This window comes from Chiloscyllium plagiosum, chromosome 22 (assembly GCF_004010195.1).
Source record: "Chiloscyllium plagiosum isolate BGI_BamShark_2017 chromosome 22, ASM401019v2, whole genome shotgun sequence".
In the NCBI taxonomy this organism is placed as follows: Eukaryota; Metazoa; Chordata; class Chondrichthyes; order Orectolobiformes; family Hemiscylliidae; genus Chiloscyllium; species Chiloscyllium plagiosum.
The window spans coordinates 58,719,092-58,731,009 of record NC_057731.1 but is presented as its reverse complement, the minus strand read 5'-3'; the positions used below and the strand labels follow the sequence as shown (position 1 = coordinate 58,731,009).

Genomic DNA, 11,918 nt, shown 5'->3' with positions numbered 1-11,918 from the left:
GTGGGGGGGGGGGGGGGGGGGTGGGGGGGGTGAGAGGTAGACTCCACCATTGTTCTCATTTCTTTTAACATATTGAAGTGAAGCATGCCTATTTTGGGCATTTTGGATTTAGTTACTGGGCCGGGGGGGGGGGGGGAATACTTAGCTTTGTAACACATTAGACGTCTACAGCTGCAGTAACTGGGGCTCAGAGTCAGCGAGCTGCAGACACTGCAATAACACAGGAAGGAGGAAAGTGCCTGATCATTGGGCTCCATTCGTATTCCCTAACCAAAATAGACAACACAGCACAAGAACCTATTTCATCTTAACTGATATAGCAAACCTTTCTGCGAAAATAACAATCTCAGTATGGTTTAAATGCTTACTATTGGCCAAACATTGATGTGATCATAGATTAAAAGAACGACGATGTAATTGAATGATGATTAGAAGGTTGACGATTTCATAATTCTTCATTAAACAAAAATTCCTTTCAGATATCTAAAACATAAAAGTACTATATAAACATAATCTTTGCTTCAGGAATATAAAACTGCTTGAACACTCTGCTTCATCGACAGTTTTGACTGTTTTGTTATTAAATATGTCATACAGAAATTCCCCTCCACAAATGACTTATTTTCCAGGAACATCTCAACTTCCTTAGGCAGATCTGCATTTTGTCACTATATATGGATACAGCATAATCCACAGGACGTCTATTTCAAGCTCTGTCTTCCACACAACTGGCAAGGAATTTTTCCATTCAATGCAGCCTGTAGTCGTTGATATTCATCCATCACAGGCTGCAATGTTCACTGACCCAACAACACATAATATTCAGTAGGATCGCGTATTATGTAATATTTGCCTATCCTGACCATATGTTAGAGACAGTAGATGTTTACTGCAGCTGATGGGCTGCAATTCATTTATCCTAGATGCTATCAAACTTCAAATTTTATTTAATTTGCACTTTCCATTTAAGAAGTCCATCATATTTTGCTGGTTTATTCATCCACTTTATATTGCAGCGCTCAGCTGTTTGGCTTGACTCCAAGATGCATGATAAACTCGCCGAGTTTACTACAATTGCAACATTTAAAAGGTATCTCGATGGGTATTTATCGGTCACTCATGGATCAATGTTTCAAGGTGTGTCATGCATTAAGAGAAGGAGCAGGAGGTGTGGCAGGGACTCGAGGATAAATGATTATCCCTGAGAGTGGTGACTATCTGGAACTGATTGTGTAAAATTTAGTTGAGGCAGAAACTGTGAAGGTATCTCGGAGTGAGTGCTTGATACACTGTCGTATAAAGCCAAGTGCTGGAATTGAGATTAGAATAGATGGATACTTAATTGTAAGCACAGATACGATAAGCTGAAGGGCCTGTATTCTGTTCTGTAAGAACATGGCGTGATGACAAATCTTTGTCACTCAGTGTGACGAGGATGCTCGGACCTTCCTGCTGGTTGGTTGTCTTTCTGTGTTACCTCAGTGTCAGTGTTCGCCTCACTGGCAGACTGTGCTGAAAATCAAAGTCCTGCTTTTCCCTGAGTCATCAAAGTTAAATCTTGTAAAACGTACACAGAAAGTCCTAAATTAGCTGACACACGTTAACAGCAATCACAAAGCAGGTTACAAATGAGAATGACTATTTAGTTATTCCAAATACTGAGACTGTAGTTACAAGTAAATAGTTAAAAACCACATTCAACAAGGTTCCCCATGGGAGACTGGAATACAGAGAGAACTAGCCATTTGGTTACAGAACTGGCTTGAAGGTAGAAGACACAGGGTGGAGGTGGAGGGCTACTTTTCAGACTGGAGACCTGTGATCAGTGGACTGCCACAAGGATTGGTGCTGGGTCCTCTACTTTTCATCATTTATATAAATGATTTAGATGTGAGCATAAGAGGTATAGTTAGTAAGTTTCGCTGATGACACCAAAAATGGAGGTGTAGTGGACAGCGAAGAAGGTTACCTCAGATTACAACAGGATCTTGATCAGATGGGCCAATGGGCCGAGGAGTGGCAGATGGAGTTTAATTCAGATAAATGCGAGGTGCTGCATTTTGGGAAAGCAAATCAGGGCAGGACTTATTCACTTAATGGTAAAGTCCTGGGGAGTGTTGCTGAACAAAGACACTTTGGAGTGCAGGTTCATAGCTCCTTGAAAGTAGACTCGCAGGCAGATAGGATAGTGAAGGTGTTGTTTGGTATGCTTTCCTTGAAAGGGTTCAGAAAAGATTTACAAGGACGTTGCCAGGATTAGAGGATTTGAACTATAGGGAGAGGTTGAATAAGCTGGGACCGTTTTCCCTGGAGTGCTGGAGGCTGAGGGGTGACCTTATAGAGGTTAATAAAATCACGAGGGGCATGGAAAGCATAAATAGACAAAATCTTTTCCCTGGGGTGGGCAAGTCCAGAACTAGAGGGCATAGATTTACGGTGAGAGGGGAAAGATTTAAAAAGGACCTGAGGGGTAACTTTTTCACAGAGGGTGGTGTGTGTATGGAATGAGCTGCCAGAGGAAGTGGTGGAGGCTGCTATAATTGCAACATTTAAAAGGCCTCTTGACGGGTAAATAAATAGGAAGGCTATGGGCCAAGATTTGGTTAGGATATCTGGTTGGCATGGAAGAGTTGGACTGAAGGGTGTGTTTCTGTGCTGTACATCTATATGACTATCACACTCCAGCTGAGCCATTACACTTTGCACTAAGTAATCCAATTTAATCAAGAGGCAAAATAGCCACTACTTCCAATTTGTTGCCTCTCACATAGCAAAGGTACAAAAACCCTAATACTCTGTCCCATCGATGTGGGTAACGAAGAAGTTAGGAGGAAAAAAAATTAAAAATAATTAGTAATTTTTGGGTTGCAAGTTTCCTTGGTCTTGGTCTGTTGTGGTGGGTGATATCACTTCCGGTTCTTTTTCTGAGAGTTTGGTAAATGGAGTCCAAATCAATATGTTTGTTAATGGAGTTCTGGTTTGAATGCCAGGCCTCTCGCAATTCCACTGCATGTCTTTGTTTAGCATGTCCCAGGAAGGATGTATTGTCCCTGTCAAACTGGTGTCCCTCTTCATCTGTGTGTATGGATACCAGTGATCGTTGATCATGTCTTTTGGTGCTCATGTATTCTGGTGACAAGTTTCCTGCCCGTCTGTCCAATGTAATGTTTGTTGCAGTCCTTGCAGGGTATTTTGTATATGACACCATCACAGACTCACTGATGATGTTACCTAGCATCGTGGCAAATGTCCGAGAACAAATCTACCAGGTTAGCGAGCAAACCTGATCCACAACCAGAGCTACAAATCTTCTCTAAAATTGCAAATTAGTAATTTTTGTTTACCATACTCGCCAAAACGAAGAGACTCCCAGTGTCGCCATTCTACGAGGACACCCACTATTCGTACTCCAGCATAGATCAGAAGCATTCCCAGAGTAGCATCCAACAGGAAATTAATCAAATACCTGAATAATGAACAGAAAAATGTCAGTCACCAAACACAAACCTAAGTACCAAAACAGTGGCAACAGTGCATACCGCCTCGAAGATGATTTGCAAAAATTCAAAAAGGCTCCTTCAAACTTTTCAAACCTCTACCACCAAGAGAAACAACTGGAGCAATGCGAAATGAAAACAGAATTGTAGTGAATTGTATACAAAGAGGCAGACAACTGAAAAATGAGTCACCAAGCCTAATCTCACTTCCCAGTAAAATGGGACATATTTCATTCAGATCGAACAGCTCATGATTGGGCATCTATGAAATGGCATGAGCCATCAACAACAGCAGAAAAGTACTTTACTCTCTTGACCTATCATATCCTCATACGCCAATCAGCCACTACTATCAAGCCAGGAATCTACCCTTCTTCAATAGAGGGCATGCCAAGAACAGCACCAGGCAGACCTTCAAAATGAGGCATCAACCTGGTGAGGCTAGCAAATGGGGCTGCTTGCTTGTCAAACAGCACAAGCAAATTATGAAGAGAGCTGAGCTACCTTTTCCTGTCCAGGAGCAGCGGCAGACAGAGCGGAGGGGACACTAGAGACAAGGAGGTTGCTGGGAAGGTAAGGACTTATAGTATATATTTGGGCAGCGGCGAAACCCGAGATACTACATGTGTCGTGTCTCCCTCCTGCTCCATCCCCCATCCTCTAACCAGAAGAATATTTAAGTGCATTTTTTGGATTCAGTTCGTAGATATAAAGCTAAGGCTTACAATGGCAGGGGACATCAGACCCGTGGCATATGCCTCTTGTTTGAAGTGGGAGCTCAGAGACGTGGTTGACGACGCTGACTCTTACACTTGCAAGAAGTGAGTCCAGTTGCAGCTCTTGTTTGACCTCATGAAGGCTCTGGAGCTGCGGAGGAACTCTCTGTGGAACATCCATGATGCTGAGGTGGTCACGGATAGCACGTTCAGTGAATTGGTCACACCGCAGATTAGAATTGCTGAGGGAAACAGTGAATGGGTGAACGAAAGGCAGAGAAAGAGTAAGAAGGCAGTGCAGGTGTCCCCTGTGGTCACCTCCCTCCAAAACAGGTATACTGTTTTGGGTACTGCTGGGGAGATAGCTCACCAGGGAGGGCAGCAATTGCCAGGATCATGGCACCGTAGTGGGCACTGCAGAAGGGCAGGAAAAAGACTCACCGGGCCATAGTCATAGGGGATTCTATTGTAAGGGGAGTAGACAGGCAGATCGGTGGGAGAAAACTAGACTCCCGGATGGTATGTTGCCTTCCAGGTGCTCAGGTCAGGGATGTCACCAATCGGCTGCAGAGCATTCAGAAAGAGAAGGGTGAACAGCCAGTTGTCGTGGTGCCTATAGGCAACAATGATGTAAGTAAAAAATGAGGTGAGGTCCTGAAAGCAGAATTCAAGAAGCTAGGTGAAAAGTTAAAGAGGAGGACCTCAAAGGTCGTGATCTCGGGATTGCTACCAGTGCCTCAAGCTAGCCAGGGTAGAAATGAAAGAATAGGCTGGATGAACACGTGGCTTGCAGGCTAGTGTAGGAGAGAGGGATTCAGATTTGTGGGACATTGGCACTGGTTCTGGGGAAGGTGGGATTGTCTACACGTGAACCAGACTAGAATTAATGTCCTTGGGGGAGTTTTTGCTACTGCTGTTGGGGAGGATTTAAACTAAAGTGGCAGGGGACTGGGAACCAGAAGTTTAGTAGACAGTGAGGTGGAAACTGGAGACTGGAAACATTACCAAGGGAAAAGAGTAGGCAGAGAGCAGATGAACGCAAAAGAACTGGCAGCCTGAAGTGCATATACTTTAATGCAAGGAATATACAGAGTAAGGCAGATGAAGTTAGGGCTTGGATTGGTGCCTGGGAATAGGACTATATTGCAATCACAGAGACTTGGTTGAAGGAAAGGCATGATTGGCAACTAAATGTTCCAGGATATAGACACTTCAGACAGGACAGGGAGGGAAGTAAAAGTGGGGAAGGAGTTGCATTGTTGGTCACAGATGATATCACGGCTGTGCTAAAGGAGGACACTACGGGGGGCTTGAGCAGTGAAACATTATTGGTAGAGCTGAGAAATAAGAGGCTGTATTACAAGCCTCCCAACAGTGAGCGTGAGGTAGAAGAACAAATAGGTAAACAGATTATCGAAAGATGTAGAGGCAACAGGGTGGTGGTGATGGGAGACTTTAATTTTCCCAACATTGACTGGGATACACAGCGTCAGAGATCTGGATGGGGCAAAATTTGTAAAGAGCATCGAGGAGAGTTTTCTAGTGTAGTATGTCGACAGTCCGACGAGGGAAGGGGCCATATTGGACCTGATGTTGGGGAATGAGCCAGGCCAGGTGGTGGAAGTTGCAGTGGGGGATTTCTTTGGGAATAGTGACTACAATTCTGTAAGTTTTAGAATACTCGTAGACAAAGATGAGAGTGGTCCTAAGGGATGAGTATTAAACTGGGCCAAGGCGAATTATATCAAAATTCGACAGGAGCTCTGAAATGTGAATTGTGAGCAGCTATTTGGAGAGAAGTCCACATTTGATATGTGGAAGGCTTTCAAAGATAGGCTAAAGATTGTGCAGGATAGGCATGTCCCTTTGAAAACAAGGGACAGGAAGAGCAAGATGCAAGTGCATGACAGGAGAAATTGTATGACTAGCCAAGAGGAAAAGGGAAGCGTACATAAGGTCCAGGCAGCTAGGAACAGAGCAGGCTTTGGAGAAATATCAGGAGATTAGGACCAATCTTAAGCAAGGAATCAAGTGGGCTAAAAGGCATCATGAAATAACTTTAGTGAGCAGAATTAAAGAGAATCCCAAGGCCTTATATTCATTTATAAGAAGCAAGAGGGTAATTAGAGAAAGGGTTGGTCCACTAAAGGATAAGGAAAGAAGAGTGTGTGCCAGACCTGAGAAAATGGGTGAGATTCTCAATGATCACTTTGCATCAGTGATCACTGAGGAGAGGCACATGATGAATGTTGAGATTAGAGATAGAAGTTTGTTTACTCTGGATCACAGTGACATATGGTGGGAAGATGTGTTGGTTAGGCTAAAGGATATTAAGGTGGATAAATCCCCAGGTCTGGATGGGATCTATCCTAGGTTGCTGAGGGAGGCGAGACAGGAAATAGCTGGGGCCCTGGCAGATATCTTTGAAGCATCCTTAAACATAGGTGAGGTGCTGGAGGGTTGCTCATGTTGTCCCCCTGTACAAGAAGGGTAGTAGGGATATTCCAGATAACTACAGACCAGTGAGCCCAACGTCAGTGGTGGGAAAGTTGCTGGAGAAGGTACTGAGGGATAAAATCTATTTATATTTGGAAAAGAATGGGCTTATCAGTGATAGGCAACATGGTTTTGTATGGGGGAGATCGTGCCTTACCAATGTAATAGAGTTCTTTGAGGAAGGGACCAAGTTGATCGATGAAGAGTTGTAGATGTCATATACATGGACTTTAGGAAGGCATTTGATAAGGTTCCCCATGGGAAACTAATGGAGAAAGTGAAGTCACATGGTGTACTGGGTGCTCTAGCTAGGTAGATAAAGAACTCGTTAAGTAACAGGAGACAGAAAATAGTAGTTGAAGGAAATTTCTCAAAATAGAGAAAAGGTGACCAGTGGTGTTCCACAGGGATTAGTGCTGGGGCCACTGTTGTTAGTGATATACATAAATGATCTGGAAGAGGGCATTGGTGTCTGACCAGTAAGTTTGCAGATGACACGAAGATTGGCGTAGTAGCAGAAAGCATAGCGGACTGTCAAAGAATAAGGAGAATATAGATAGACTGGAGATTTGGGCGGAGAAGTGGCAGGTGGAGTTCAATCTAGGCAAATGTGAGGTGACGCATTTTGGGAAGTATAATTCTAGAGCAAACTATACTGTAAACAGAAGAGCCTTGGGAAAAGTTGATGAGCAGAGAGATCTGGGTGTTCAGATCCATTGTACCCTGAAGGTGGCTGGACAGGTGGATCGAGTGGTCAAGGCGGCACATGGTATGTTTGCCTTCATCTGACCAGATATTGAGTAGAAGAGCTGGCAGATCATGTTAAAATTGTACACGACATTGGCTCGCCGCATTAAGAATACTGGGTACAGTTCTGGTCGCCACATTACCAAAAGGATGTGGACACTTTGGAGAGGGTGCAGAGAAGGTTTATGAGGATGTTGTCTGGTATGGAATGTGTTAGCTATGAAGAGAGGTTGAGTAGGTTAGGATTGTTTTTATTAGAAAAAAAGATGGGGAGGACCTGATGGAGGTCTACAAAAGCATGAAGGGTATAGACAGGATGGATAGAGATAAGCTTTTCCCCAGGGTGAGGGATTCAATTACGAGAGGTCACGGGTTCGAGGTGAGAGTTGAAAAGTTTAAGGGGGATAACATGCAGAAAGTACTTTACACAGAGGGTGGTAGGTGCCTGAAAAGCGTTGCAAGCAGAGGTAGTAGAGGCAGGCACGGTAAATTCATTTGAGATGCGTCTGGACAGATGCACGAGTCAGTGGGGAGTAGAGGGATACAGATGCTTAGGAATTGGGCGGCAGGTTTAGACAGTGGATGTGAATCGGCCCAGACTTGGAGGGCAGAAAGTCTGTTCCTGGGCTGTAAATTTTCTTTGTTCTTTATTCCTCAACCAATTGATCAGATTGAAGGTGAGCAGTCCTATCACATCCAGTCACGAATGGTGGTGGTCAACTAAACAAGACTGGGGAAGGAGGCTGCAAAAATATTCCCAATGATGTAACAGTCTAGTGCATCAGCACAAAAGGTAAGGCTGAAGCATTCGCATTGATCTTCAGTAAGAAATGCCGAGTGAATAATCCATCGGGGCCTCCACCAGAAGTCTTCAGAATCATGGATTCCTGTTTACAGCCAATCCAATTCACTCCATGTGACATCAAGAAATAGGAGGAAGCACTGTGTCCTACAAAGGCAATGGGTCTTGACAATTTTCCAGCAATTTTCCAGAAGTTTCTCACTCCAGAACTTGCCTTTCCCCTAGCCAAGCTCGTCCAGTACAACTATAACACTGCCATTACCTCATCATGTGAAAAATTGCCCAGGTATATCCTATACACACAAAGCAGAAAATTCCGACCCAGCCAGTTACCGCTCCTTCAATCTGCTCTCAATCATCAGTAAAGTGATGGAAGGTGTCATGAACAGTGCTATCATGCAAAACCTGCTCAGCAACACCCACTTTGGGTTCCACCAGTGCCACTCAATTCCTGATCTCATTATAGTCTTGGTTCACATATGGACAAAAGAGCTGAATTCCAAAGAGGAGGTGAGTGTGACATCAAGGCCACGTTGACAGAGTGCAGCATCAAGGAACCCTAGCAAAACTGGAATCAATGGAAATCGGAGGAAAATATTTTGCTGTTTCGACTCATGAGAAGATGGCTGTAGTGGTTGGAGGTCAGTTATCTCCGCTCCCTGACATCTTTGCGGAGTTCCTCAGGGTAGTGTCCTAGGCCCAACTATCCTCAGCTGCTTCATCAATGACCTTCCCTCCATCATAAGGTCAGATACTGAAGCAGTGCATGTTCAAATGCAACAGGATATGGACAAATATCCCGGCTTAGGCTGACAAGTATCCCGGCTTAGGCTGACAAGTAACATTTGTGCCACATAAATGTCAGGCAATTACTATTTCCAATAAGAGACAATCTAACCACTGTCCCTTGTTATTCAATGGTGTTACTAGCACTGAATCCCCCACTATCAACATCCTAAGGGGGTACGATTGACTAGAAACTCAACTGTTGAAACTTTATTGCTGGAACAGCACAGCAGGTCAGGCAGCATCCAGGGAACAGGAGATTCGACGTTTCGGGCACAGCCCTTCCTGAAACGTCGAATCTCCTGTTCCCTGGATGCTGCCTGACCTGCTGTGCTGTTCCAGCAATAAAGTTTCAACTTTGATCTCCAGCATCTGCAGACCTCACTTTCTCCTAGAAACTCAACTGAACTTGCCACTTAAACACAATGGCAACAACAGGTCAGAGGCTAGGAATATTGCAGCAAATAACTCATTTGCCAACTCCCGAAAGTTTGTTCACCATCTACAAGGCACAAAACAGGAGTGTGATGGAATACTCTCCACTCGTATGGATGGCTGTTTGGCACCATTAGGACAAAGCAGCCCACTTGATTGGTACCACTTCTACAAGCGTTGATTCCCTCCAGCACCGATGCTCAATAGCAGCAGCGCGTACTATCTACAAGATGCACTGCAGAAATTCACCAAAGATTCACCTTCCAAACCCATGACTACTTCCATCTAGAAGGACAAGGGCAGCAGATACATGGGAAGACCACCACCTGCAACTGCCCCATCAAGGCTCTTATCATCTTGACTTGGAAATATATCGCTGTTCCTTCAATGATGCTGGGTTAAAATCCTGGAATTCCCTCACTAATGGCATTGTGGGTCTAATTAAGACATGGACTGCAGCAGTTCAAGAAGACAGCTCACGACCACCTTCTCAAGGGTAACAGGGAAGAGGCAATAAATGCTGGCCAGCCAGCAACACCTATGTCCCAAAAATTAATTAGAAAAAGATGGCAGTGGTTATTGGAAATTAGTCATCACAGCTCCAGGACAACTCCCCAGGAGTTCCTTTTCACCAACATAGACTCAACCACCTTCAGCTGCTTCAATAACATTCCCTCCATCATAACGTCAGAAAATGGGACGCTCATTGTTAATTGCGCCATGTTCAGTACCATTTAAGTCTCCTCAGATCAAAAAACTGTCCATGCTCAAATGCAGCAAGACCTGGATAGGTTTAAGCAGACAATTGCCAAGTAACATTTACACCTCAGAAGAGCCAGGCAGTAATCATCTCCAACAAGAATGGGGAAATTCATTATATCGCTCTAAAGATATTTGGACTCCACAGACTCAATGTCCTCCTTCTCTACTGTAATGAATGTATGACTCCAGCTCTTTGACTGAGCTTCTGGACACATGACAATGAGCTGCTAGTGGGTGGCAGTAAATAGTGCTGTTCCTTTCATAAATAAATATCACCACAGATATTTGTGAATTTTAAGAGTCATAGTGTTAATTACAGTGAGCAGGGCCTGTAAGCACACTTGAATCAAAAGCATGGAAAAGTGAGATTTATGTTGTTAAAAATGGCAACATAACACATCTAACGGATAAGTAGCATATAAATACCATTACTCACAATGAACATGGGTCCTCTTCAGTCAGGTCAGATAAATAAACATTGGCAAAATGGATAAAGAGCATCCCAATAGCCTGCTTGGAGGTGTCCAAGAACCTGCAATAGCACCAAACCTAAACATTATTTGAGAGCTATTAATCAGTGTTTAGAAAATGAAATACAAGGATTGTTGGAATTTTTTTAAAAAATTGCTACATGACCCCTAATTTACTGAGAATCAAAAGCCTTTATGTATTATGACCCTAATGTCTTCAATATCTCTAGTGGTTAGTGGTTCTCACTGAAAAGTCTGACAATTCTGTTTATTTCATTCAGCAGGTGGGATAAGGTCTGAGATACAAAAGCTGATGGTGCATTAAAGATACAGAGCAGCTCTTGAACACGGAGTCACAACTTACTGCTTGGGTGGAGTGGGGAAGCGGATGATAAAGGGTGCAGATGTATGAACAAAATATTTAAACTTGAGGGTGCGCTCAGTGAGGGAATTTGGTTCAATGAGGAGCAGGTGCCGTTATGGTAGTGGTCCGAGAGTGGGAACCAAGAATATCGAGGCTCAAGAGCTGAAACCTAGAGACATCAATTAGGTGATCAGGTAGTTAATTAGGGAAGTTAACATTTTTATTAAAAATCCTTCTAAATTGCTGCAGTTGTTTAATCCAGGAAGATAAGAACTATATTTATGATGTTGCAAGTTAAACTTCGTAACATAGCTACAGCTAATTAGTGAAGGATACTCTAAGCTTAACACTTAATTAGTTTACAAAAATAAAATAGAGATGGGAAGACAGATGATGTGTTGTTGCTGTAATATTTGGAAGAGGAAAAGTTACCGGGGAACATTAATGCTCATTAGTTACCAGAATTCAGTAAGGCATTCGACAAGGTTCCTCATGGGAGACTGGTAGGCAAGGTTTGATCTCATGGAATACAGAGAGAACTAGCCATTTGCATACAGGACTGGCTCAAAGGTAGAAGACAGAGTGTGGTGGTGGAGGGTTGTTTTTCAGACTGGAGGCCTGTGACCAGTGGAGTGCCACAAGGATCGGTGCTGGGCCCTCTACCTTTTGTCATTTACATAAAAGATTTGGATGCAAGCATAAGAGGTACAGTTAGTAAGTTTGCAGAGGACACCAAAATTGGAGGTGTAGTGGACAGCGAAGAGGGTTACCTCAGATTACAACAGGATCTGGACCAGATGGGCCAATGGGCTGAGAAGTGGCAGATGGAGTTTAATTCAGATA

General features: G+C 43.6%; 1 protein-coding gene across 2 annotated transcripts in view; it reads right to left on the bottom strand.

Annotated features, from left to right (window-relative positions):
* stimate (STIM activating enhance) overlaps positions 1-11,918 on the bottom strand; it is a 145,554-nt gene that overhangs the window by 75,008 nt on the left and 58,628 nt on the right. For both annotated transcript variants that reach the window (XM_043713121.1, XM_043713119.1), the window contains exons 3-4: positions 10,678-10,773; positions 3,345-3,466 (exon numbers count right to left, since the gene is read on the bottom strand). In XM_043713121.1, coding sequence (XP_043569056.1) covers positions 3,345-3,466; positions 10,678-10,773 — 218 coding nt within the window. The remainder of the gene's footprint in view (positions 1-3,344; positions 3,467-10,677; positions 10,774-11,918) is intronic.